Source organism: Sturnus vulgaris, chromosome W (assembly GCF_052056855.1).
Source record: "Sturnus vulgaris isolate bStuVul1 chromosome W, bStuVul1.hap1, whole genome shotgun sequence".
In the NCBI taxonomy this organism is placed as follows: domain Eukaryota; kingdom Metazoa; phylum Chordata; class Aves; order Passeriformes; family Sturnidae; genus Sturnus; species Sturnus vulgaris.
The window spans coordinates 301,782-329,745 of NC_142282.1; the positions used below are offsets into that span (position 1 = coordinate 301,782).

A 27,964-nucleotide genomic window follows, 5' to 3' on the forward strand; every position below is an offset into this window, starting at 1 on the left:
AGAGAAACTCAAAATTTCCAGTCCTCCTAAATCCACACAACCTCCTGTTCCCTATGAGGATAAACTACAGAACCTACAGGAGTTCAAATGACCAGCTATTACCCCCTTTAGAGCAGTTTTTAATTTAAAACTTCATATTCAAGTTTAATCAGAACAGAATCTGTGAGGTGCTTTCTCCTTTTCATCAGACAGATAAACTCCCAATTAAAACACACTTTGGTTTTAAATCCAATGGGAAGAGATTACTTAGCCCTGAAATTGGCTCAAGGTGGAAATTCTAAATTTTGACACATTCTCCCCTCAAATTGCATGCTAAAAGGTTATTTAGGCAAGTAATTCCCTACTTTTTCTAGATAAAAAAATCTCAATCTACTTGGATATCAATTGCACAATAAATCCTTCCTGATTCTACCTCTAAGCTGCTGCTCTGTGACTAATAAATAAAACTAATCAGAAGATAAAATATATTTCCTGAGGATTTTTTTCTCGAGGATAAAAATCAAACACAGAGTTGAATATATGGATAAACTTGGGACAAATTCCCATTATTGCAGTTCTGCACATCAATAAACACTTAGAAACTCACCCACTCTCTGATGCACTCACTATATATTGCTTTTCACTGGAAGCTGAGGCCTTGGATAAACAAGTAACTGAGGCTGTATGACCAAAGAGCAGAGCTCTGGGATTGATCTGGGATCAAGGAAAGAAAACAGGGAGTGAAAATCACCCAAATGACCAGAATATCCCACCCTTCTACTTCATGTGTTATGTATCTGTTAATATGTGCATCCACATTTAATTGGTACAGCAGTGAATGGATCATCTTGGAAGACTTTCTGCTTCATACAGGAATGAGAATTTGGGGGGAAAATGCATTTTGTGAACTCCTCTCAATATTTCCAAACCAGGAGCTGGATTTGGCTCAGTTAAATTTAAACTGAGTTTGGCTGAATGAAAAAGATTGTGTTGCACATTAAGTTGAGTTCCTGTATATTCATAAATAAGGGGAGACCTCAGAGCCCCTTCCAGGGCCAAAAGGGGCTCCAAGAAGCTGGAGAGGGACTTGGGACAGGGCAAGGAGTGCCAGGAAAAGGGAAAATGGCTTCCCACTGCCAGATGGGATACTGGGAAGCAATTCCTTTTCAACGACACAATATTAAGCAGCTCAGCTAGAAGAGCAGCTCCAAGAAATTGGAATGAGTTAAAAAAACTTCCTGCAGGAGCAGCAAGGAAGCCCAAGAGCCAAACCACCCTTTGATAAGCTGGCAGAGCGCTGTAGGAAGGGAGAGCAGCCGTCACTGGGAGAGGAGTCAGGCCGAGGGTGCCGTGGCGGTGCTGGGAAGGTGAACTGCGGATCCATTACCTGCAGGTCAGCAGCCAGGTCCCACAGGCAGATCTGCCCGTCATGGCAGCCGGTGACGATGACGGAGCCATCCACGAGCAGCAGGGAGGACACGCAGTGCGTGGGGGCGCGCCGGCCCCACAGCACGATGGGCAGCACCAGGCTGTTCCCGGCCATGGCCACGGCCACGCAGCGCCTGCCACTGCAGCAACACAGCACCGTCAGCAGCAGCCGGGGCTGCTCCTTCCATCAGCTGCTTGTCATCTTCTCCCCTCACGTCTCTTGTTCCCTCCTGTCTCCGACATTTTGTCCGCTCACTTTTCCCGCCCTTTTCCCCTCATGATTCCACCCTCTTCCCCTCAGGTTTCCTGCCCTTTTTCCCCTCATATTTTGCCATCTTTTCCCCTCGTGTTTGCTACCTTTTTCCCCTCATATTTTGCCATCTTTTCCCCTCGTGTTTGCTACCTTTTTCCCCTCATATTTTGCCATCTTTTCCCCTCGTGTTTGCTACCTTTTTCCCCTCATATTTTGCCATCTTTTCCCCTCGTGTTTGCTACCTTTTTCCCCTCATATTTCCTACCTTCTTCCCCCTCCTCATTATTACTGCTCTTCTTCCCATCTTTTCCCCTCATGTCTCCAGCCCTTTTTTCCTCATATTTTGCCATCTTTTCCCCCCATGTTTCTACCACCTTGTCCCCTCCTGTCTCTGCCATTTTCTTCCCCCATGTTTTTCCCACTCTTTTCCCCCATCCTTCCTGCCATTTTCCCCCTACATTTGGGTGGTCCCAGGATGCAGCAGATGGACAGACAGACAGACATGACCCCCAGGTATGAGGCAACAGTGCCATTCATTTACATGGTGGGGGGCTCCTGTTGTCTCCCAAAATCCAAATTATTCTCCTTCAAAGCAAGAGGGAAGGCAGTAAAAGGTGGAGGCCAAACAGCACATCCCTGTGCACACAAGGATTTTTGCCCAAATCTCTCTTTTTGGAGTAATTTAGAAGTAAGAAATGCTTTAAGCCCCAAGGCCGAAGCAGTTTTTATATCCCTGATGTTATTATGTCCCTGCTACACAGACATTCATGGTGGAATACGGAATATCCTGCTTCAGGTGAATCAACCCTGTATAATCCACTGATAAACTGGATCCTGGCCACTCTCCAGCAGGAAATAAGTCCAGTACTATCTTTACAGCAACATTTCCGATCTTCCAAACATATTGACACAAAAAACACAGCAGAATTTCAACTGTCCCCAGGCCAAAATGGTCTCAGTGACTGGGAATAGAAACTTAAGTTGTGGCAATAAAACCCACTTGAATTTGCACAATATTTAAACCCCACAACAACCCTCTGTTTGTGGTAGCAACATTCCCAGCTTGCTGAGCACTTCCACGATTTTAGAGCTGAGGTTTTCTTATCGGTGAAAAGGTCGTGTTAAATAAATAACCAAACACTCCTTGTGGATTATCCTGTGGAGGTTTATGCTCTGAACTCACCCCAGCTCAAACCACAGCTCTGATTTAGAGGAGCATGAACACACCAAAACAGGCAGGATTTATGGAAGAATTATTTTAAATTATGTGTGTTTTTGTGGGGTATTTTATAGCTATACACACGTTCTTCTATCTTGAGGTACCCAGCAATATCTGCATTTTTCACCAGTCTGTAAACCTGTTTCACAGCACTTCAGAGGGAATAAATCTGAATTACAACAGAAAAATAAAGGTCAGACTGAATATGAGTGAGGTTCCCAACTCCACTTGCTGCTGGGATAACCATGGGTATCCCTAGGATGGATACAAGGATCCACATCCACAGCTTCCCTCACAACCTGTGCCAGTGCCCTGACCTATTCCAAGAGAAATTCCTGTCATTTCTTATCCACATAAAAACCACAGGAACTGTTATTCCATTCATGAGTGCTGCCACCCTCTGCAGCCAGAGAACTGGACTGTGTCCCTGGAAAAAAGGGGGAAGGGAGGGAGCAAGGGCAGGATAATGAATGGCTAAGGATTACACATGGCTCCTGAGAGGCTCCTGACAACTCAGGGATCAATTGTGGGGTTTCCACAAAATCCACAGCACAAAATCAGCAATATCACATCAAGTGACCCTTCCCACTAAAGCAGCTCACTTCTGGCAGCCCACTGGTCCATCTTCATTCAAAGCCATTTAATTAAGAGCTCAGATTTAATGATCAGGTTCAATAAAGAACAAAAATCCACACTGCAAACCACACCTGGCCCTGCAGAGTTAACTGTTATGCAATGCTGGATCAATTGCTCTGTCTGGACCATCACAACACAGAAAGAGAAATTATTTCAGCATTTTAAACAACAGGGTGACAAACAAAGAGCTACAATTAAACCAGGCTTGATTTGCAGGGAAATCATCATAAAAATGGAATAAAAGCAGGAATCAAGTGTCCAGATGCAACAGAACAAAACGCAAATATCAACAAGAACAAAGCCACCCACAGCAAATAGAAATACCCATCCAATTTTTGTGAGGAAACAAACCAAAAATTACTAAACCAGAGCTGAAAAACGCCAATAAGCAACACAAAAATCCCTTCCCACTGCTCTGCTGTCCTACTGGTCCCAGTTCAGGGAACAAGTCAGTGTTCCTGTGTCCCCTGGCTGTCAAAAACAACTGCATTTTTTAATAAATACAGAAACTCCCCTACTGGGGCACAGAATTACTGCTCGAGATCCTGCACTTAATGATTCTGCATTTAAAGCTACTTCTGAACACTGCCAAACCCACTGCACTCACAATAAAGAGAATTTTCAAAAGGAACATATAGGAGGATATTACAACATACAAGAGCATTAGCACATAACTGACCTAAGAGATTCCACATTTTCCATGCAGAAAACACATTATCAACCCCCTGACAGTCCCATTTCAAACACAGTTCTCAGAATATTTCATAGCAAGGCTCTGGGAGAGAGAGGAAAAAGAAAAACTACCTCTTCCCTTCTAGTTTTTGACTATGGCAGCGCAAAGTCTTCAGAAAAAACTTCCTTTTCAGGAAAAGCCACATTTTAATTCTCCAGGAATTGGGATTCTAGATCTTAGCCACAGCAAACCCCAACTGCAGCCCCTGCCAGCACGAAAATCCCTTTTTGTCTGAAAACAATCAATAATTCCATTTTTTGACATCAGCGATGACAAAGTACAGGAGCAAATCAAAACTGTCCCAGTGCCAAACAGGCCCAGAAACAGACAGGGAATCATTCCACACCAATTTTTACACTTCAGCCACTCAGAACTGCCCCAAAACCCACAATTTCCTGCAGAAAAAGGGAACTTGGAAGTGCAAAATGGAGGTGCCACGAGTAAAGTTCTCCCTGTTAATATTTCTGTCTCTATCACTTCCACAAGTGCCAAAATCCTGGTTTTCTTCCCAAGCCACAACAAAGCAGATTATTCTGTTATTCCATGTACATATCTATCTATCTAATCATCCTTGTAGTTATTCCCTTCACTTTAAATTTTCTAACATAAAACCTTTCAAATAACAATAAATAATATAGAAATAATTCTAATCTTATACATACAGTAAGTCCAGGGATGTGGGAATGCATATAACAATATTGTACAATAAATAAAACAAATGCAGGGATGTGGAGAAACACTTTCCCAAAACCAGGATTTTTATAATATTTAAACAGAAAACAATTATTTAAATGAAGAAATTGACCAAAAGAATGTTAAATAATGTGTTAACCTGGCAGAATAATCCAACGACTCTTTGAACTGCTCTGCTTAAAGGTGGGATTTAGGCACATTTAATAATCCCGGATCAATTCCTATTTCAGTCAAGCCACTGAACTGATTTTTCAAGTACAAGGTATTAAATACTGAATCCAAGACTCAACTAAACACCCTTTCAAGTTGTCTACCCAGAAACCCACAAGATGGATTTTTACAGCCAGAAAAGCCCCCCAACAGAATAAATCCATGAGGCAAGGGGTAAAGCAAAAGTAACTCCACCTTTGTTACCTCAGAGTAACTCTTCCCACACACTTGTACTTTCATTAAGCAAGGAATTAATCGCAGGAGATGTGTGCACACTCCAATAACCTGCCCTCAAAATACTATTAAATAGCACAAAATAGCGTTAAATAGTACAAAATAGCTACGAATAGGCTATTTATGCATTTCAGGAAAATCTAATTATTTTAAATTTAATTACAAGTTAGACTTTCAACTTATTATTTAAGGATGGAGAAAAGAGCCCACTGAGGGAGTGAAAATATAACAAAAACACCTTCCCAAGGTATGCAGGAGGTTCCAAACCAAGACAGAGAAGGAAATACTAATTTGGGACATGAGATCTGAGTTAATTAACACCTTTGGAAGCCACTTGCAGGTTTTCCTGGTGCTTAATTTGATGACAGGCTGAACCCAGTGTAATTTTTCCTGTTTGAAGCTATCACAAAGGACAGTTATCCAAAGCAGCAGGAGAAATCCAAATCCCACCCCTGGGCGCCAAAAGCACCGTATGTGGCACAGGAAAGGGAAATAAAATGGGGAAGGCTGCGAAGTACCAAAAAATTAGCATTAAAATTAATTTAAGTCCCCAAAGGGGGAGGGTGAGGAGCCTCTCCTTAGGAGAGATGGAAGCCTCCATCCACGGATAACCAGGCGCTCGTCTTGAGGGGAAACCTGAGGGATTTCTAAACCCAATCCTTCTCCCTTAACACCGTGGGGCCGCTCCCGGTGTCCCAGGATACCTGGGCTCCTGAATCCTCGGGCTCCTGGCCAGCCGGGTCCCAGGATCCCTGAATCCCGTGTCCCTGAACCTCCCGACGCCGCAGCCCCCTCAGTACTCCCGGGGCCTGCGGAGAACCAGGCGTTCACCCCACCCCTCCCGCCGGGACCGAGCCGTTCTCCCGCCTCCTTCCCCAGTCGTGCCTGTTCGGTGCCGGTCCCGGTCACTGTCCCGGCCCTCACGAGCCCCGGGCGCACCGGCCCCGCCGCGCTCGGTGCGGCAGCGGCCGGATGACACCGCCTCTCGCGACACTGGCGTAAAGCTCTGGCAGGCACACTTGACGGCAGGCGCCGCCGCCGCGGAAACGGCTAGGTTCCGCTGAGGGCGCGCAGGGAGCTGGTGATTACTTGCTTTCTTAATTAATTATTTACTCATTACTGTAAGGCTTTTAAATTACAAAATCCAGGAGCAGAATGCTGGGGATATTCCTGCTTTTTATTCGGAAAAGCGGAAATATGAGATATCTTGAAGTGACATTTATTATGCTATGTTATAAACTACGTTGGGAAGTTGTCAGCAATGACGCTGCAAATGGGGTCATGAAAGTCCTGGGTTTAATTTCGGTTTTATTTTGTAGTTATTACAAGCATTTATTCATCTCTTATTTCCCCCGCTTTTGTTTTTAATTTTAAAATTAATTTTTAATTTTGTAGAAATTCTCAGTATCGCGACAGTTTAACTTCATTAAAAAACATAATTTAAATAAGGTGACAAAAATTTACACCAATCTTGCCTTCAAGACAGAAGGGTCATCCCCATAACGTCACTAAAAAAAGAATTCATGACGAAGTTAGTACTAAATTTTTATGTTTAAATTTGAAGGCGCGTCTCCCCTCACGGAATTCCCTCGCTTGCCCGTTCCCAAAATGGCCGCCGGCGGCGTCACTGCGGCATCACTGCCCTGCCCCAAGATGGCGGCGGCGGCCGGGCGGGAGCGGAGCGGAGCGGGGCGGTCGCGCCTGCGCCCGTGCCAGCGGTGCATGCCGGGCGTCCTGCCCGCCGTGACGCTGCACATCGCACCCGGCACCGCCACCGGGGCCCGCGGCCATGGCGGGCGTGAAGGTGATCGCCAACGACACCGAGTTCCAGCCCGAGCTGAGCGCCGCCGGCTCCCGCCTGGCCGTGGTGAAGTTCACCATGAGGGGGTGAGTGAGGCCGGGATGCGGCTCCCGGGAAGGGCTCCGCTGTTTCCGTGTTGTTATTCGTGCTTTCTGCGAAGGCGCCGAGCGCGGTTCCTCGGCGCGGTTTGCAGCGCGTCGCTGTAGTCACAACATCTAAGTTATATTATTTTCAACACCGTGTTCCCAGATCCTGGAATAAATTCCCATTTTTCCCGCCGATCCCACTGCCCTGCGGACCTGCCAGCCGTCAGGTGCTCTGATGGAGCAAGGGCTGCCCTGCTTTAGAACCCCGTCAAAGGGCAGGAAACTGATGGGAACAAGGCATGGACAACACTAAAAACTTGGCAAAACATCTTTTGCTTCCGTAAAACTTGGCTGGATCCGCACCCATTTGCCCAGGACAAGTGGATTATCCCCTTTCACCTCCTCAGCAGGGAGGTGCAACTGTGATGAAATCGGGATGAGTTTGTCACCAAAGAAACCTCAACATGTGAATTATTGCTATTAATCTGTGAGATTAGGGAGAATAGTGATGATCTCGGGAGTTTGCGGCTTCACAGGGCACCTCGTTGTTGTCTGGCTGCTGCCTCTTAGTTGTGTGGATTTTTTTGCCAGTTTTCTACATCGTGTTTTTTTATTTGATTTTCGTTTCTCTTTCTCAGTGAGAAACTCCCTTTATGGGAATCGGTGCAGTTGAGCACTTCCTGCACTTTTGCTGACGCAGAATAAGTAAAAAACACAACATTTTCAGCCAAGGCAGTGCAGTTAAATAAAAAAAAAACAAACCAGATCTGTCCTCCCAAATAAATATGGGAATGACTGGTTACAAGTGTAAATGAGATTTATTGCGGGAAAAATTTTATGATCCCTAAAGCTTTGGTACATGTTGACCATTAAATATTTAAGTTATGTGTAAATACAATTTTTTCCCAGGAAGGAGGCAACATGAACTAATAATGTTATTTTTATTAATAGGGTTTTTTTGCTGATTTGTGCTTCTTTGTAACACTTTATCGGGTAGGACCGTGGTAAAAACGCTGGAAGTAAAGACAATAAATTGCAGATTCCTAAATGTAATCTTTCATTGTATCACCAGTTGGCAACCAAGTAGAGAGGCTATTTTTACAGCAGGATATTGGGAATGTTCTGGTTCTGTTTGGGGCAGGCATTGAGAAATAAAAGCAAAGTGGAATAAAAAATGTCACTTTTTGCTCAGGTGTGGCCCTTGCTTGCGGATTGCTCCCGCCTTCAACGCTCTGAGTAACAAATACCCACAGGCAACGTTCCTGGAGGTGGATGTGCACCAGTGCCAGGTCTGTGCTCCAAAATCCTGCTGCTGTTTGGGGTCTGTGCTCCAAAATCCTGCTGCTGTCCTGGGAGGGGCTGGGAAAGGAGCAAGGAGTGGGGAGCTGGAATGCCAATGCTCAGATCTGTGCTGGGTGAATTTAAAAGAGCCTTTCCAACACCAAATATTGGTGCAATTCTTGAAGTAAAAAGACAAAAATGAACGGAATGGATTTCTTGGTGGGACTGGATTGAGTCAAAGCAGTGACTGGGACTCATTTGTTCTGCCAGGGCACAGCTGCCACCAACAACATCTCAGCCACCCCCACGTTCCTGTTCTTCCGGAACAAGGTGAGGATTGACCAGTACCAGGGAGCAGATGCTGTGGGCTTGGAGGACAAAATCAAACAGCACCTGGAGAATGATCCTGGCAACAGTGAAGACACAGACATCCCCAAAGGATACGTGAGTGTCTCCCCACAGTTTGATTGGAATGCTTGTGTAGCTCAGGTGGTCAAACACCCTGGTGTTTAAATGTACCTGAAGTCAAATCATTGGATTTTAGGCAAGGCTGCCCAAGGAAATCACATATCTGGGTTTTCTTGTCCAGAAAAAAATTAAAATATTGACATATACACATTTCTTAAGCATGAAAAATTTCCGTAGTCATGAAAACAATTTTTTTGTGTCCCTTGATGAACCTTTTCCTTCTCAGCCATCCCAGCATGTGTTCCCAAACATTTCATGAAGTGAAAAAAGTCTCATTCTTTCTTTTCTGAACATTTGCTGGGGTGGGTGATCCTAAAGGCATTCACCTTGTGTTTCTTTGTGCCTTTAAAAGAACAAAAACTAAAAATGGTGGCTCAGGAATACTTGGCAAAGGCGATGTGCCTGGCCTGAGTGACACAGAGGAATACAATAATTATTATTGCTAATAATCCCTCTTCAAAATGCCTTGGAGAACTGGGAAGGTACACCTGATAGTTCACTGAACCTGTTCAGTGTTGGTACCACCTGAGGCTTTGTGTGTGTCCCTGATCCCATGGGATGTGCAGCTCCCCGTGGCCATGCTCTCCCATGGAAGCTCCCCAATCCCATGGGATATGCAGTGCCCTGAGCCAATGCTCTCTATCCCCAGATGGATTTGCTGCCGTTCATTAACAAGGCTGGCTGCGAGTGCCTCAACGAGAGCGACGAGCACGGCTTTGAGAACTGCCTGCGCAAGGATTCCTCCTACCTGGAGTCAGACTGCGATGAGCAGGTGATCCACTCCAGGGATTGCTTGGGATCACACACAGCTCCACTCCAGGGATTGCTTGGGGTCACAGGGAGCACAGGTGCAGGGAGTGTTTGGGATGACAGGGAACTCCTTTCAGGGAGTGTTTGGGGTCACAGGGAGCACAGGTGCAGGGAGTGTTTGGGATGACAGGGAACTCCTTTCAGGGAGTGTTTGGGATCACAGGGAGCACAGGTGCAGGGAGTGTTTGGGATGACAGGGAACTCCTTTCAGGGATTGTTTGGGATCACAGGGAGCACAGGTGCAGGGAGTGTTTGGGATGACAGGGAACTCCTTTCAGGGAGTGTTTGGGATCACAGGGAGCACAGGTGCAGGGAGTGTTTGGGATGACAGGGAACTCCTTTCAGGGATTGTTTGGGATCACAGGGAGCACAGGTGCAGGGAGTGTTTGGGATGACAGGGAACTCCTTTCAGGGATTGTTTGGGATCACAGGGAGCACAGGTGCAGGGAGTGTTTGGGATGACAGGGAACTCCTTTCAGGGAGTGTTTGGGATCACAGGGAGCACAGGTGCAGGGAGTGTTTGGGATCACAGGGAATTCCTCTCAGGGATTGTTTGGGCTCATGGAGAGTTTTCACTGTAGCAGCTCTGAGGTAGGCTTGGACAATGTAAGAAAAGCTCGGTTACTATTTTGTAGTGTCAGTACTTTCCACACTGAGAATTCCGAAGGGACAAGTCCCTTTTCTCTGCTGGCATGTCAGGGGAATTCCAGAATGTGTGGAATACATCCCTTATCCTAATTTCCTGTGCTGAGTTTTTTCCTAATGAAGAAACTGATGTATAATGGTGGTTTTTCCCTTCTCAGCTGCTTATCACTGTAGCTTTTAGCCAGCCTGTCAAGCTGTACTCGATGAAACTGCAGGGGCCAGACAACGGTGAGTGCTGCACACAGCATTATTTATTATTTATTGATTGATTTATAGGCTAAGATTATAGATTGATATACAAATAAAAGTGTTTATTAGATCTTGATACACAAGTAGAAGTGTTTATTGTCGTTTGATACACAAATAGAAGTATTATACCTTGATACACAAAGAGGAGTATTTATCATACCTTGAAATACAATAGTATTTATTATAATTTGATATACGCAAATATAGGTATTTATATACCTTAATACACAAATAAAGTATTTATGATGCCTTGATACACAAACAGAAGTATTTATTGTTTATTATTGATTGATAGGCAAAGATTATGGGTTGATACACAAATAAAGGTGTTTATTCTACCTTGATACACAAATAGAAGTATTTATTATAGCTCGATACACAAATAGGAGCATTTATAAAAAGTATTTTAGTATAAAGTATAACAATTTTAAAAGTATTTCTTGTAGATTGATACACAAATAAAGTATTTATTATACCTCGATACACAAATAGAAGTATTGTAGTTTGATACACAAATAGAAGTATTTATTATAGTTTGATACACAAAAAAATCTTGATTACACATTGATACATGAATAAAAGTACTTCTTGTCATTTGATAGACAAGTACAAATTTTTAAAATAGAATGGTACCCAAATAAAGTACTTATTGTCGTTTGATACACAATTATAACTACTCATAATAGATTGATACACAAATCAAGTGTTTGTTATAGCTTGATGCACAAGTATAACTACTTAGAATAGATCGATACACAAATACAATTCTTGATTGTAGTTTGATAGCCCAGTATAACTACTGATAGTTTCATCCCCTGCAAAGAGACATGGGGATGTAATTCCAGGCTGAAGTGAGACTCAGCTTTTCCCTTTTGCAGTAACTCAGTTTACATGGCACAGCAGCATTGCGTTCCATTCCATAAGGACAGGGATTGTGGAATAACGCCCACAGACAATCCCACCCCTCTCTCTCCAGGACAAGGCCCCAAGTACATCAAGATGTTCATCAACCTGCCACGCTCCATGGACTTTGAGGAGGCGGAGCGCAGCGAGCCCACGCAGGCCCTGGAGCTGGGCCCCGAGGACATCAGGGAGGATGGCATCATCCAGCTGCGCTATGTCAAATTCCAGAACGTCAACAGTGTCACTGTGAGTGCCTCTGTCCTGGGGCAGCACAGGGATCTGTCTCAGTCAACACAATCGATGCGTGTTCATTCACTTCCTGCCAGATCCCACTGAGGCTGGCACTTCTTGGGTGCTGGGTCTGAATGGGGAAATCCCAGCTGGGGGGGCTTGAGCACACTGCCAGGAAACAGCATTGAAACGAGCACAGAGATACAATTAGCATTGGCAGTTGTCATTTGAGTTGTTTTTGCCTTTTCCCCTGTGCAGTTGTTTGTGCAGTCCAATCACGGTGATGAGGAGACGACACGAATCACGTATTTCACGTTCATTGGCACTCCGGTGCAGGCCACCAACATGAACGACTTCAAACGAGTGAGTGCCTTGCTGAGCCCTGGGGAGCAAACACCGGGGAGGGGGACACAATTCACACCTGGGGTGCTTGGGGAAAAGCTGCAGCTCTGTCCTGCATTTCTGCTTTTAACCATCAGCTGGGTCAGAAGAAATGGTAAGGACTGAAAGCATGAGGGGCTGGCAAGTTACACGCACCGATTTTTTTGGTTGTTTTTTTAATAGCTGTGAGACTTAGATCTTGATTTTGGGATTCTCTTTATTGGCACGTTCCTTGTAAAAAGTCCTATTTCAAAATACAGTGCTTTAATAATGAACTGATGGTACAAGCACCCTCTAATTGCAGAAGGTGAAAAGCACTAACACCAACATGGCACCTACTTAATTTTTAGCAGCAAAACTTGATCTTAAGTAAACTTAAAACTTAATTCCTCTGCTGCTAATAAGTTAATAAAGGAGTTTAACAGCTTTTGCTGCCCTTCGCTGCCACTCAATTAAAAAATGTTTTACTGCTCTAAAATAAATACAGATTTTGGACCTCCCTCATTCTCCCCAGACTAGAAATACATGAATTGAATTTTGATCTTTTTCCTTTGGATTTCTGTGGCTGTTTAAGCTGCCTGGAGAAGGTGGATACAGCAGCCAGGGAATGATGCTGGGAAGGAAAATGCACTGGGAAGGAGCAGCAGTGGATTGGGAGCTGCCTTAGTCACAGCCTCATGGACAGTGTGGAATGATCATATTGCTGTTTTCCTTCCTGCACATGGAGTTTGAGGAGAAGGGAGCTCTTTGCCTTGAGGGAGAACGTGCTGCTGGTGTGCTCAGAGAGCAGTGGGCAGAGCCAGAGATCAATACTGGCTGGCTCAGGTGTGCTGGTGTCCCTCTGGAATAATCCCCTGCTTTCTGCTCGGCCCTGCTCCTTTGCAGGAGGCTTTGGACACATTCTGCTGCTGCTTTGCTTCTTGTACCACTCCTTCTGTTTGTTTTCCAGCTTAACTCCCCATTCCCACTGAACTAAACAGGCAGAAGAAATCCAAAGTAATGCTGCCATTGGTGTGGCCTCGCTCTCCTCCCTCGCTGTGCTCAAATCCTGCAGCATTCCACCCCTGCCTCACCAGCTCAGCTCTCCCTGCTCACATCCTGCTTTCAGTGCTGCTCTTTCCCAAATTCTGCCCCATTTCTGTGCTGGCCTTGGCACTGGGAGGTGCCACCAGGGAGTGCTGTAGGATCCAGCCTGGACTGAATGTCCTGGTGGGAGGGAGGAGATTGGATCAACCTGAGGGGAATAAAGAAAATAAAAGGGGGAAGGTGAGGTGGGATGGGATACTGAAATATCCATATCCATGTGCTGGGTTTTCCAGATAATACACATGGGCCACTTGTCCCTCTCTGCTTCTGACTGGTATAGAATATTTCTGTTGATATTCCATACTTGCTAACACCTAATCCTTAATCCTTTAACTCTGGTTTTCCTTTTTTTCCCCTCGCTTCTTCACCTAATCTGTGTGAACGGAGTTTGGAATCACGCCAGGAATAAACAAATTCACAGGAATGCCAAGTTTAACTCTGGCAGTTAAAAATGCTTTTCCTAGCAGCTCCTAATGATTGTGGGGTGCAGAACTCAGCTGGACAGGGAGAGTTCCTCAGCACAGGGAAGCAGCAGAACAGTGTTTCCATTTTTATGGTTATTCTGTGATTTCTGCAGCTCCATGGGGTTCAGGGTTGGGAGGGCTGGGGGTTTGTTTGGTAATAAGCGAAACCCATGGATTTCTGGGGGATTTTCCTGGGTTCTCCAATTTCCTGGGAGTTAAAACCCCATGGATTTCTGGGTGGTTTCCTGGGTTCTCCCATTTCTTAGGAGCTGCATGCTGAGGTTTTTGTCCTGAGGGAGGAAGGGAAGGGACCTGGAGCAGCCACGGGGGTTCTCCCAGCAGAGTTTCTCTGGGTATTAAACCTGGCTTGGGGTGTTCTGCAGGCCCAGCTCTAACTAGGCCAGGCCTAGCACTAAACCCAGCAGCTGTGTGTGATTTTCCAGCCCTTTAACCCCACAGGCAATCCCTGGGAGCTGCACTTCAATCTGCCTGAACCAAGGATGTCCTGCCCGGGTTTGAAACTTTGGTTTTTTTTCCCTTTTCCAGGTAGTTGGCAAAAAAGGAGAGAGCCACTAGGAAGCAAAGCTACTGGAAGGCCTTATCCCAGTCCAAATTCCCACTTTTCTCTCCAATTCCTGGATACATCCTTGACCATAAGCAGAGACTCTCCGTTTGATTTCCTGCCATTTCCAATAAATCATTGCTTTCAGCTGGAGTGTGTTCCTGGTCTCCTCCTCCTCCTGCTCCATGGATTTGTAAATAAAATTCCTGACTTTTGCCAAGTTGCATTTTGTTATTGCAGGAATTGAGGCTCTTTTGTTCCATTGAAAGTTCCCAAGCCTGCTGAGAGTTTCAGATGTCAAATACAAGTAAGATTGGAGTTATCCCCACAAAATACAGGAGTTTCTTGGGTAGGAGTAACCTCACGTGTTTAATTCCCACTTCCCCTTAAAACCAGAGCAGAGGAGGCAGATTTGAAATCCTCATGCCATGAATTTCCTCCAAATTCCTGCCTAGTCCAGAAGTTGTGTGTCAGAAATTCCTTGTTTTCCAGGCAAGCTGGGATTTGGAATTTGTTCCTTCCTTTTATTGGATGGCTTTCCTCTCTCTGATTTTAGTAAGGGGATATTTATTACAAATGTTAATTTTCCATCCTAATTGGAATTTTTGTACTATTAGGGCCCATTTCCAAAGAAATTGACCAAATTCATGTTGGTAAATCAGGCATCGATCCACAGAATTCTGTCAGTTCCCAGGAAAACCTGCTAAGTGTTTCACTGCCATCATTAATCTCTTTGGAAAGTTCAGTTTACTGCATATTTAATGACATAAATCCCATTGAAACTTCAATCCTGCCCTAATTGCTGCCCTTGCACACAATCTGCCTTGGCACGTTTGGATGTTCATCCCAAGTGAGTTTCCTGCTAAAATTGAGATCTTTTTCCAAGCAAAAGTGGGAATTGTGTAGGAATGCCTTTTTTCTGGGCTTTGTTTTCCCAGGCTGCTGCGGGCAGGAGCCGAGAGCTTGCCCTGCTCAGGGTCCCTGCTGTGTCCTGGGCGCTGTCACCCGTGCAGTGACACAGAAATAAATCACTTGTCATACAAACTCCGGGCTGCTTTGCTTCACTCGTCCCCCTGGCACTTCTGCCTTTGCATCTGAATATTTTAATATTCTAAATATAATTTTTAATAAAAAACCATTTAAAAATATTTAATGTATCTATTTATTTTTATTATTTTAAGACGTAATTATTTTATTATATTATTTTGATTTTATTTAAAGTATAATATGTGTCACCCATGGGGGGGGGGGGGGGGGTCAGAGCCCAGCCCCGGTTAATAATATAATAGAAAAATAAAAATATAAACAAATATAAGAAATATCTAGTATATAATATAAATAATGCAAATATAAGAATATATGTAAACTATAAACATGAAAATAAAAATATAAAAATATTTTAGTATAGTTTAAAATGAATGTTTTACGGGTTTTCATTTGGTTGGAGGCAAGGGGTTTTTTATAAATAATATAAACAAAAAATAGAGAAATATATACAGACATAAAATTATTAACATATATGCATATCTAAGTATAGATGTAGTTTTTAATATAAATAGTATATGTAGTATATATATACTATATACATAAAATAGATATATAAATATAAATTACAGATATAAATATGAAAACTATAAATAGAAAAATATATTTAAACGTTATTTAAAATAAAGGGAGTTTTTGTTTTTATTTGGTTAGAGCCAGGGCTTTTAAATAAATAATAGTAAAAAATAGAAATATACAAATACACATATAGATATACATCAAATAGAAATAAATATTGCTAATATAAAGATATGTATACAATAACAAAAATAATATTATATATGGTGTAATAGAAGTTAAGTTTAAAATATATGTATAGATTACAAATATGAATAAAAATTAAATATTCAAAAAATAAATTTTTTTTATATCTAAAGAGGGGTTTTTTTGTTTTCATTTGGTTGGAGGCAGGGCTTTTTTAGTTTTGGTCGGGGTTGTTTTGGGGTATTCACTTGGGAGGATTTTGTGAAGGGTGGCGAGTCCCGGGCTGGGCTGTGCGGCAGGGCTGCCACCTTGTGGGGACAGAGCGGAACTGCAGCCGCCCCCCCCCGAGCCAACGCCATGGCAGGGCTGCCACCTTGTGGGGACAGAGCGGAACTGCAGCCGCCCCCCCGAGCCAACGCCATGGCAGGGCTGCCACCTTGTGGGGACAGAGCGGAACTGCAGCCGCCCCCCCCCGAGCCAACGCCATGGCAGGGCTGCCACCTTGTGGACACAGACCGGTACTGCAGGGTGCCCCTCTCAGGACGGCAGAAGGGACCGCATGACGGGACCCTGCCTGGTGGGACTGCGGCAACGCTCAAGAGAGCGGCACGGTGAGACCCCCGGCAGAGAAAGGCGGACATGCTGCTGCCGATCGGCGCCCGCCAGCTCCCTCACGCCCGCGGCGCCGCCGAGCCCACGGCCCGTATCCATACGCTGGGAAAAGCCGCAAAAAAAATAGCACAGGGGAGATCAGTGTTAGTGCGTCACTCTGCAGCGTGAACACACAAAAAAAGCGCCAGACCTTCTACCCTTTATAAAAAATCGCGGAACCCACCCCCCCCCTTCCCCCCCCCCCTTTCCCCCCCCTTCCCCCCCCCCCCCACACCCCCCCCCCCTATCCCCCCCCTTACCCCCCTCCCCTTCCCCCCCTTATAAAGAATCTCGGAACCTTATCCCCCCCCTACCCCCCCCCCCCTACCCCCCCCCCCTTCCCCCCCCACCCAGGCCCCCCCTTCCCCCCCCCCCCTTTCCCCCCCCTTCCCCCCCCCCCCACACCCCCCCCCCCCTATCCCCCCCCTTACCCCCCTCCCCTTCCCCCCCTTATAAAGAATCTCGGAACCTTATCCCCCCCCTACCCCCCCCCCCTACCCCCCCCCCTTCCCCCCCCACCCAGGCCCCGCTTCCCCCCCCCCCACACCCCCCCATCCCCCCCCACCCCCCCCCTAACCCGCGCATGCGCTCAGCGGCCCCACCGGCCTCTGCAGGCCCCGCCCCGCGCATGCGCTCTGCCGCCACGCACACCTGTGCGGGCCCCGCCCCGCGCATGCGCTCTACCGCCACGCACACCTGTGCGGGCCCCGCCCCGCGCATGCGCTCTGCCGCCACACAGGCCCCGCCCCCAGAGCCCCGCCCCGCCCGCGGCCTTCAAGTGCGGCCGGGCCCCTCGCGCCCCGCTCCGTTCCTGGATGTCTCTCTTGGGATGCGGCGGGACCATCGCGGGGGCTGCTCCCGGTGCTGCGCGGAGCCTCAGGAGCTCAGGTACGTCCAGGGCTCAGTTCTGGGTCTTTGTCGGTGTCCGCTGGGGGCTCCGAGCGGTGCCGCCTCTCCCCGGGCCGGCCGGGTGCGGTTCGCGGGACCGGGCCGGCACCGGCGTCGCCGCGGGCAGCGGGAGCCTCTCGCGGGTGCGGTTCGCGGGACCGGGCCGGCACCGGGAGCCTCTCCCGGGTGCGGTTCGCGGGACCGGGCCGGCACCGGCGTCGCCACGGGCAGCGGGAGCCTCTCCCGGGTGCGGTTCGCGGGACCGGGCCGGCACCGGCGTCGCCGCGGGCAGCGGGAGCCTCTCTCGGGTGCGGTTCGCGGGACCGGGTCGGCACCGGCGTCGCCGCGGGCAGCGGGAGCCTCTCCCGGGTGCGGTTCGCGGGACCGGGCCGGCACCGGCGTCGCCGCGGGCAGCGGGAGCCTCTCCCCTGAACGGGTGCTGGGGCCGAGCCCGGCGCTGCCGCTCCTGCTCCGTTTGGGGTCCGGGCGCGATCCCGCTGCGGCCGCAGGGGACCGGGGCTCTGTCGGTAACCGTACCCAGGAGAACAGCGGCCGAATCTCCGCGTGCAGACGCTGGATCGCCGCTGGAACCGCCCGGGGCACCAGGAACGCCGTACCGACCCTAGAGCCCCAAATCTCGCCGCTCTCGGTGCCCTCGTGCCGCGGGTGTGCGAAGCCCCCGCAGCTTTCAGCGGAGAGCAGCGCCTGGCTCAACCGTGGGGCTCCCTGTGGAACGAGCGGGGCTGGAGCACCGTGGGTGGGGCCAGGCACTGAGTTCCACTCAGGCTGCTTCTCCAACAGCCGCAGGTGAGATGCTCCCCCCTCCCCTTGCTTTGTAACTCAAAAAAGCTGTGCAGCGGTAAAAAAAAATTAGCTGAGAGTTTTCCTCTTTACTTCCAGGTTACAGGATACATTGGGGTTGAGAGGATTCCTAAAACCTGACTCTGAAGTAAATAGGACGTTTCCTGCAGATGAGTATTACCAAAATGATGGCAGCTGCTGAAGCTGAGGCTGCTTTTGTGGCCCGGAGTGCACAGAGGTCTCCGTGTCTCCTGCTCACTGCCAGCAACGTTCCTTGGTGTTTCTGTGTGTCTCAGCTGGCTGGGAATGCAGGGCAGGGGGAGGCCAGGAGCTTTAAGAACTTGAAATAACTTGGAAGAAAAAAAAAAAAAAATTCACCTTTTTCTTCTGTGGTTTTTTTTTTTTTCCTTTCAGATGCTGGACGTGCCTCTGTGGATGTGTGCTGAGCTCTTGCTGCAGGGGACTGTCAGGCCTGAATGGCTGTGAGTTTGTGTTCTTCTCACTGGGCAATCAGAAATTATTTTTAATTAGACCACAAAAATGCTTCCTGAAACCTTTCCCCTTTCCTGCCCCTTGCCAGGACTTCTGAATTTATAGCTGTTCCCTGATGTCACTTCCCCTGCCGACTTCTGTGCAGTTCCTAGCTGGGAAAAACTGGGATAACTTAGGATAACTGGGATAACAGAGGTGAGAAAGTTAGCTGGATTTTTCTACAATTTCTAATTCCATACTGAAATTATTTCCAATTCCCCAGGGAGAAGAGCACAAACTCACAGCCGTTCAGGCCTGACGGTCACCGAGGGAAATCTGACACAGTATTAATAAGTACCCTTTCCTCGGAGCAGTCAGCACCCCAGTCCCTCCAGCCTTGGCAAGTTTTTGCAGTGAATGGAATGCAGCCCCTCAGACCTTGCACCCCCTGAACACCAGGAGAGCTGGAGTTTCACCCAGATCCCACATTCCCGTGGCAGTTAACCCCAGCAGGGAGGCAAAGAGGAACCCTGCATCCTCTGACTCACCCCACAGCACGGGCAGCACCAGGAGCCCTCCAGGCTCAGACCTCTGGTGCTGAAGCCTCTGGGCTTTGGCTGATCAAACACCACAGCTCTTGGCAAAGATGCCAGGAGAGTCGTGATTCTTCCTGTCCTGGAAGAGAGGAGGGAAAGAAAATTAAGTCGACTGCAGCAATCAAAGGATCTCAGCTTTCACACTTCAGCTCTGATTGCTCATTATGGGGTTTTAATCCATGACAGGTGACACCAATTCAGAGTGCCCTTAGTTAGGAATAAAAACGCTGGCAATTTCAGACATTAAAAGGCTGCTCATTTTTCTTATTGCATTCTTTGCTTATTTTTAACAGAACCCTTTTCATCCCAGACCCCACTTGTCAGTTCTTCAATCCTTTAGCACTGGACTTGGCACAAAGGGATACCCGTGGTGCTGCATCACAAGAAATCCCAAAGAGAAACCCCTTCCAAACCTGATGGAGAAAGCTTTCAAGGCACTCCAGAACACAGACAGCTTTTCCTGCCTTGTCAGGCCACACCAATTCTGTCCCATCCACCTGAACTGTGCAGGTGAGGCAAAAGCTCCCCTTCCTCACTGTCTGAGACCACAGATGTCCATCCCGGGCAGCACCTGAAAACAACGTGGGAAAGGTAAAATGAGAGTGTCTTCTGTCAGAAAAGAAGTAATAATTATAATTAGAACTTCTGGACAAATTTTAGTAACATCTCTTTCGTATGATAAAGACAGGCCATGCCCATCCTTCCAGCCCAGGTGGAAACAGGAAGGAGAAGTACAGGAAAAGCAGAGTCCCTTATTTGGATGGATTTCCTAAAGACTCTGCTGCACTGTGTGCTCTTTGTGCTGGACACAAGATAAAAGCCTTTAGCTAACTCAGCTCTAGTCTGGAGTTCAGCCTTCTATGGGCATCTATAAAAGAGAAATCTAACTTGGACCTTACCAATCCATTTGCTTGTCCTCAGGAATTATTTTCTAGCCCACTTTCATGCAGCAAGTTGCTGCGTGAACACCTTTGCTGAGCAGCAGGTACAGAGGTGGAGCTCCCCCAGGGGCAGGGCTGGTACCCAGCCACAGCTCCTAAACCATGGAATATCACCCCAACAGTGCAGTGCTACCCCTGCTCCCCCAGCCAGGAGTCCTTGCCAGATTCTGCCAGTTCCCACACAGCTCTCCAGCTTTACAACTGCTGGACGTGGCTCCAAAACCTCTACACATCGTGTTTTGATCCACTGAACAGACAAGCAATGCTGGCTGCCCATGTGAATGTACAGCTTGCTTTCTTTAGGAAGCAGCTGTTAAAAAAAGACTAAAAATATCCCGAGTTTTGCCTGCTGTTCTGGTGCACAAGATAGCAGCAGCAAGGGAAGGGAAGGGAACTGTAAATCAGACAAGGCACTGCCTGTGATCCAAGTGCTGGCAGAACCAACAATGGAAGACTGTCTCTCCTTTTACCATACCTGCCTTCTCCCACAGAGCTGCCAAGAGACAACGAGAAACCCTACAAATCTAAAAAAATCGACCTTTCTTCACACTTGGTTATATGGCGTTTTCCTTGCAAATAAAAAAGCTGCCGTTTGGACCACTCCTTTTCCCCACAGTAACAGCATTAGAACTATTCCAGTCTCACTCCAGAGTACCATTACCAAACGTTACAAATATTCCTTTTAAATAGTTACATCTGACAACAAGAGTAACTTGTAATTAGAAAACTCCAGGCTGAGGATACAGATTTACAGGAACATCCCAGAACTGCTAAAACCAGTAAAAAACTCCAAGTATTCTCAAGTATGGTGACGTTTAAACATACCTGTCCACATCTGTTTTGATTGATAAGCTGGTCTCCTGCTATGAGGGCATCCCAGTTCTGTTGTTGTGGTAGGTCCTTCACCTCTTCATTGGGCAAATCTATTCGATGACTGAAGTCCCCACACCAAAAAATAAGTCATGGGAAAAGAGCATCCTTCCCTGTCAAACAGCAGCACACACTGGAGTTAAAAACAAGAGAGCGACACAAGTACTCCTTCCAGGTTCACAAATTCGGTTTTTAGCTGTGAAATATCCATCATTTCTGACTGATGGAGACAACTGACATACATTCTAGTTAACTCCATTAACTACACCTAGGGTGAAATTAGGGGATGACAAGCTGACACTTGCTATCCAAAAGACAAAAGTCTGCACAAAGGCTTTAGGAGCACGATAGGCTTTAGGAGCTCTTCCCCAACGAGTTCAACCTTCCCTAACGCCAGCAAACATGCAAAGCAGGCAGAGAAAACAATGGACACTGGGAATGTGGTGCTAGGACTGCACACACACTTATCTCTGCTATCACCCACCGCTGGGAAAAATACATTTCCATAACCCAGTCTGCTAGGAGTGAAAGATCCTAACTCCACGGTAATCTATCTGTGCAATACATGCAGTGGCAGTGAAAACTAACAGCATGGAAGGAATCCTTCCTTTACACAGATCACAGCCTGTAACATAACAGCACACCAACAACACATGCTTTTGGAAAGATTTCCACAGGATTTGCTGTTCCCAGCAATACAAGACACAAGAACTGAAGAACACAGTGAAGAAGCTAATTCGCTTAAGAATCAAGACCTCATATATATATATATATATATATATATATATATACGTATCTATTACTTTTAAGAAAGAAATTCTTCCCTGTGAGGGTGGGCAGGGCTGGCACAGGGTGCCCAGAGCAGCTGTGGCTGCCCCTGGATCCCTGGCAGTGCCCAAGGCCAGGTGGGACACTGGGGTTTGGAGCAGCCTGGGACAGTGGAAGGGGTCCCTGCCATGGCAGGGGGTGGCACTGGATCTTTACAGTCCCTTCCTACACAGTTCTACGCTTCTGTGATACCTTTTCCAATGTTTGTGATCTACTTAGAAAAACCAGAGTTTTCAAGAAAAAGTAATGACAAAACACAAATCTTACTATCATGGAATTCGTGGATCCCGGCTGACTTTGGTGCATCCAGAAGCCAGTCAGTGAGGGTTTGATTTCTGAAGGCAATACTTCCAGACTGCTTCCTCCCACTGACGTTCCACGGCACTGGTTTTGGTTTTGCAGACTTCTACAAGTTCTCACACGTGCTCTTCAGTACTTTCACAGATGCTGCAAAAACATTGGAGAAGAGATGACTTTGATAGCAAACGTTTCAGAGCACTTGGCAGTGAGATCTTTGCAATGGACGTGCACAGCCCAAGTTAAGCTCTCAGGGGAAAGCAGCCTTGGAGACACAGCACCCGTGTGCCTAAGACACCGACTGAAAACCAGCAGCAATTCGTTCAAAACTATACCCAGAGAAATCATACATGAAGGAAACAAATCCATGGTTTATAAATATCTTCTGCTCTTTCATCTCACCCGTGACTCTCAAAGGAAACCATCACCTTTCACACGTATCAACAAGGAAATCTCTGCACACTGGGCACTGACTGAGCTGCAGTCTGCAGGAACAGTGCCCAGCCAGCTGGGCTGAACAGGAGCCAAGGAACATGTGCTGCTGATGCACATGTAGCCAGGGCCACACACACCTCAGCGACAATGCCACTGCCACAGAGTGCAGTCTGGGCTCCATCCCAAACCTGGCTCTGCTCGTCTGGGCACACCAAAACCTCTCTGATCACTCGTGCTGCCGCGTGGGCCTTGCCTGTGAGCTGTCTGTGAACACACACTGCTGCAGGTACAGGAAATACAGGCTGTGATCCATCAGGGATGCTGCGAGGGATCGTGCTGCTATTAAAAAACACTCCCGAGTTCACAGCTTGCATTGTCCACGAAAGGCCCTTAAATGCGTGTGGCAAGGAGGCAAAAGCTGAACAAAAGCAGCCCAGGATTCAGCTCTGTGAACTGCACTGGACACAGAGACAGAAGGTGCTCTTTAGGCAAGGCCAAGGGACTTTGGCAGACAACGGGGATGAGCTGCAGGGAGCACCTGATTGCAATGGGATTGTGATAGGATGCACTCCCTTCCTGGCAGACAAGCTACAGCTGATGATCCCAAAAACCACACTCACCATCCACACGTCAGGCAATTCACTGAAAGGAACCCCGAGAGTGCAAAAGAAAGAGCAGCCAAGGAGTTAGATGGAACAGTATTATAATACTTGAAAAAGAACTGGTTTTCAGTATAGAAATGGGTATTAACACACTCAAGGTTAAAACGATTTTCTCCTATGCACAGTTTCTGTATTTTTACTTCTAAGTATTCTCGGGCTTTGAAGAATCAAACTGACAAATAAGAAATGGAACCATTTCAGGCGTCAAACTTTTCATTTGAGAAATGAGAATGCAACTTAAAAACTACATTTTAAAAGACGTACTCAGAGTACTCAAAAACATACAGGGAGAAAAGCAAAAATACTCCACGAAACTAAAGCTGATTCGAATATTCATTCTTCTGAGCTATGTTCTAAAGAAATGGAAGATTTGAGCCTTATCCTTGCATACACAGTGGTGTTATGTGGGAGGCAGAAGCAGGGCTAGGAAGGCATGTACCGGAACGTGACCTGGTTTGCAGCACAACCAACCATTTTAAGTTAATTTTTTTGGTTGGCTGGGTTTTGTTTGGGATTGTTTTAGGGTTACAAAGAGCAGGTTTTTAAAGAAAATCTCATCGTTGCTATATTCATGGCAGAATTCAATCAAACCCTTATGGAACACTGCCAAAGCATTGCAGAAGAGGTACCTTACCTTTGCTTTTCCTCCAAGGGCTCCAGTTCCAGCATCAATTTTCCTGACAGAATCACCATTCACAGACCACGTGCATCAGAAAACTTCCTGAAAGCGAGGAACTCGCTGAGGCTTCTCAGCTAATCCTAATACCTCCAGCTGTTCTGTCAGCACCTGGAACAGGCGAAGACGCGTGAGCAAAAACCCAAACAAACCAAACACAAACAAAGAAACCCCAGTGTCAATAGATTTCTGAAAAGGCACATCCTGGTTTTCAGCATATATGCATAAGAACCCCACAAATCTTGAGTTTCTATGAACCATTCACCAGATCATGCCTGAAAGGCTGCAGTGCAATTTAGCACCAACACTTCATTTGCCTTTGAAGGTAGGTAGCAACAGAGGAAAAAAATAGGTAGCTAATTTGTAAATGTTTTCATCTTAAAGTTCCCCAAACACAACACAAAAGCTATTTTCAAGAGCTTTTATAAGTCTTTGACACCTTAGGGTATCTGACAGCAAGAAGAAGGAGCCTCCAATAATAGACACAATACGGCCAAGGCAAAATTCTGAAGGCTGGGCAGGAATCAACAAAAGACACCAAAGGAAACTTGCAAAACAAAACTATGAAGAAACAGACAGGACCATGTTGGAAATTGGCTCCTTGCTCTTATAATTTTAGGGGGCCATCTAGAGTTCAGTACCTGTTCTTTTAAGTATCTACTGTGTGACATAAAATAAGAATCCGTATAGCTCATTCAATAGAATTTTTAAATTAAGTTAGCAGTTCTTCAGGATTAACCATTTCCCTTCTTATTCATTAGCTTTATGCTTTTAGCTCTCATACTTGAGCTGAAATCATCACTTAATTCTCGGTGCTGAAAAATCTGGCACACCTGGTTTAAAAAAACGTTGTATTTATGCAGTTCTTAAAAGGCTATGAAAGGAGAAAACAGAGCTATGAAGCCAAGTCTGGCATGTAAGTACTCTACACATCAAGAGCACAGGAAGATATTCTTCTGCCACAGAAAACTTGTGCTAATGCAGCAGCCAAGCACTACATTGCCAGAATTAGGAACGTCTGTTCTACAAGCAGTGCCTTGTAAGTTCTCACAGCAATTTCTCTTAAGAGGAGCATTTGAAGGAAATCCAATTCAGCAAACAGAAGGATAATGATTTTCCTAGCTTTCCAGCACCTGGATTGTTTCATTTTCCGACATGAAAACAACTGAAATAACCTGTTCAACACATCTTCTCAGCAGAGGCAGGGCCAGGGACATCTGAGCCAGGGCAGTAAAAAAAAAAAAAAAGGAAAAAAAGAACGAAGTCACTTCTTGAATTGTATTTAATAAAAGTAACAAGAATTTGCGATATAACTAAAGCCAACTCCAACGCCCCATTTTGCTGATAAAAATGAAAAACAAGCCTCTCCCCTTTAGCTGCAGGGATGCTGGAGGCCCTCAGGCACTCAGAACTGCTGCACTTCCTTTGGGAGAGGCTCAGGAACTCCTGCTACAAAGCTCTCCCACGGATCACGTTAACACCCACGTGCTGCTTGCTCAGCCACGAGTACAAAATTCGAATGCCTCTCCCAAGGACACACACTGCTCCCTCATTCTGTCATTGCCACTGCACTCTTTGTCCACCGAGGTCAGCATGCTATCAGCACCTTTACTTGGAGACCTAACCACAGTGGCGACAACTTTTTCAAGATTTTTTTTTTTGGCATTACTATCTCTGCGTTTGATTTGAAATACAAAGCAAAACGCCGGACATTTCCCAAAGGAGATGCTCCACACCTGGATGTGTCATTAACACAAGTCTTTGAGCTGTCACAAGACACAACTTTGTTTTGCTTTCAGTCTGTTGCTTTTCGATTTGTGCTGGCATTACTCGAATCCCCCTATTCAAAATTTCAAAAAGGCACTTTCAAAGCTTTTTGGAGCTCACGCCCTCATCACTCAGCAACTGTTTCTCAGAAGAACCTCACTCAGCACTCTGCTCTGCATTAATCTAAAGGAGGAAGGCTGTGGAAGGGAGAAGAGAAGGAATGTTGCCTACTTCTATCCCTGCTTCTCTTGTCCCGCTGAGATAAGCACAGCTTTCCCCGGGGATCAGGAAGAAGCAGAGAGCAGAGCAGCAAACGTGCATCTCCATCGTGCTTTGAGAGAAAGGAATCTCTCCAACGGGGATCCAGTGCAGTGCAAAGCACGGCCCTGAGCAGGAACATTTACAGCTCACAGGAAACGGAGGGAAATGCTCAGCGTGCTCTACAGGAACAACAGTCACTGCATGTGGCCGCCCACCAGAAAAAGGACTATCGACCACGTGCACTAAATCCTGAGGTCAAAGGCCTGAAATTCATTCCTGTCCCCTGAATGTCTCACAGAAAGCCTCCTTAGAGATTTTTAGAGCCTACACAGAATGAGACCAGACCTTAGCAGAGTCAAACAGTGACTCATGTTTCAGCTGTTAAGCATCACCCAGGAGACACTGAAACCACAGTGGCAGAGGCAACATTCTTGATCTTCTTGCTGAGGGCTGAAACACAGCCCAGCACCACAGCTTAATCTCAGGAAATGTACACAAGTTATACACACAAACCCCTTCGCTTCCTTTCCATCAAAACCAAAACATCCACGCTCTAAGAATTTCTGGACTTGAGGCTTAAGCACACTGTGTAGTTTTTCTGCCTTTCCACCTTTAACCATCTGATGATAGTCCAAGTTCACCATTTGGATATCAGCTGAATGTTCAGATGCTTTCAAATGGCTCTGGCATTGTAAACATAAAAAACCCCAAAACCTAGAAATATACCGGTAGCTGAACATACAGAAGTAGGAGCTAATCAAGAGATTACAAATATTTTAAAAGCTCTGGCACACAATTCCTTGTGCTGGTCACTAAACCCTGTTAATAATGTGCTGTGGGAGCTGCCATCTGTCCATTCAGGAGTGCTCCTGAATGTTGTGTTACTGATGGTACATGATATTGTATTATAGCATACTACATTACATATGATCTATTACATACTCCTCATAGAATAAGTGATATAGCACATGCTTTATCAAATAACATATAGATAACAAGTGATAAATCACACACACTCAGACACATTTGAGAAAAGCATCACTACAGATTAATAATACAGAATAATACAGAGTACGTCAAAAAGTGAAGTGTTCGCTATGCCAGCTAACAAACCACTAAAAAATACTTTTCAAGCATACCGAGTCACACGACGTACCTTCCTCTATTAGAAAAGAATGTTTAAAAAGAAACAGAGTATTAGGATTTCCTGTGCTAGAACTGTTGTGCTGAATTGTAACATCTTTCTCTGTCAAAACATTTTTAGAAGCTCTGGATGCTATGCAAGTTCTCTCATCAAGAACTAAAAGTACCGGTCAGCTCTTTGACACAAACCCCAGGGAAACTGCCCAACGGCCCCCACGTCTCACCTCTCTGGCAGAGAGAGCAGCTGCCTCCTCCTTCCGGCTGCTCCCGGGTGAGGGCAGGGCGATGGCTCAGGCAGCTCCGGGGCCTGTTCTTTTTTCCTCGATGCATTTCTGTTTTCCTCCGTTTCCCCGGCCTGGAGGGGAACGAGTTGAGAGCGCGGAGAGCAGCCGGGACGGGAGCGGGGCCGCTCCCAAGATGGCGGCGCGGCAGGACCCCGGCAGAGATAGGCGTCCCTGACGGTGCCTGTCGCCGCCCGCCCGGCTCCCTCACGCCTGCAGCGCCACTGAGCCCACACGCGCGTCCGCACGCTGAGAAACGCCGCGGCAAAAACGCCCGGGGGGGATCGGTGTCGGC

At 46.5% G+C, this 27,964-nt stretch overlaps 3 protein-coding genes and 1 long non-coding RNA gene across 19 annotated transcripts in view; 2 read left to right on the plus strand and 2 right to left on the minus strand.

Annotated features, from left to right (window-relative positions):
• LOC148219997 (WD repeat-containing protein 7) overlaps positions 1-6,370 on the minus strand; it is a 37,637-nt gene extending 31,267 nt beyond the window's left edge. For 3 of the 5 annotated variants that reach the window (XM_088155608.1, XM_088155605.1, XM_088155607.1), the window contains exons 1-3: positions 6,271-6,360; positions 1,367-1,547; positions 587-693 (exon numbers count right to left, since the gene is read on the minus strand). In XM_088155608.1, coding sequence (XP_088011734.1) covers positions 587-693; positions 1,367-1,522 — 263 coding nt within the window. In that variant the 5' untranslated portion in view covers positions 1,523-1,547; positions 6,271-6,360. Of the gene's footprint in view, positions 1-586; positions 694-1,366; positions 1,548-6,270 lie in introns of all 5 variants that reach the window. The other 2 variants (XM_088155606.1, XM_088155604.1) reach the window with 2 other exon arrangements.
• Positions 6,371-6,405: 35 nt separating this feature from the next.
• LOC106863664 (thioredoxin-like protein 1) lies at positions 6,406-14,572 on the plus strand. The gene is made up of 9 exons (XM_088155609.1): positions 6,406-6,466; positions 6,950-7,272; positions 8,465-8,561; positions 8,824-8,997; positions 9,671-9,793; positions 10,635-10,704; positions 11,702-11,874; positions 12,118-12,222; positions 14,337-14,572. Exons 2-9 carry the CDS (start codon positions 7,175-7,177, stop codon positions 14,364-14,366), a joined length of 870 nt encoding a protein of 289 aa, XP_088011735.1. The 5' UTR covers positions 6,406-6,466; positions 6,950-7,174; the 3' UTR covers positions 14,367-14,572.
• Positions 14,573-17,336: 2,764 nt separating this feature from the next.
• LOC148219998 (uncharacterized) lies at positions 17,337-19,775 on the plus strand. Of its 8 annotated transcripts, XR_015799165.1 has the most exons (6): positions 17,338-17,640; positions 18,211-18,447; positions 18,541-18,589; positions 18,856-18,923; positions 19,022-19,128; positions 19,196-19,775. XR_015799165.1 is itself a non-coding variant. In XM_088155741.1 (5 exons), exons 1-5 carry the CDS (start codon positions 17,381-17,383, stop codon positions 19,047-19,049), a joined length of 642 nt encoding a protein of 213 aa, XP_088011867.1. In that variant the 5' UTR covers positions 17,337-17,380; the 3' UTR covers positions 19,050-19,775. The 8 variants fall into 8 exon arrangements, 6 of the variants coding, with proteins under 6 accessions (XP_088011867.1, XP_088011865.1, XP_088011864.1 ...); XR_015799164.1 differs by having other exon boundaries at positions 17,337-18,447; XM_088155741.1 differs by having other exon boundaries at positions 17,337-17,640; positions 19,022-19,775.
• On the minus strand, positions 18,230-27,840 carry LOC148219999 (uncharacterized). Of its 5 annotated transcripts, XR_015799169.1 has the most exons (8): positions 27,613-27,840; positions 24,176-24,328; positions 22,415-22,594; positions 21,275-21,432; positions 19,922-20,079; positions 19,461-19,587; positions 18,820-18,943; positions 18,230-18,366 (listed from the first exon to the last, which is right to left on the minus strand). It is a non-coding gene; the product is annotated as an uncharacterized LOC148219999 (long non-coding RNA). The 5 variants fall into 5 exon arrangements; XR_015799170.1 differs by lacking the exons at positions 18,230-18,366; positions 18,820-18,943 and adding an exon at positions 18,511-18,791; XR_015799166.1 differs by lacking the exon at positions 18,230-18,366 and having other exon boundaries at positions 18,511-18,943.
• Between the last annotated feature and the right edge of the window lie 124 nt (positions 27,841-27,964).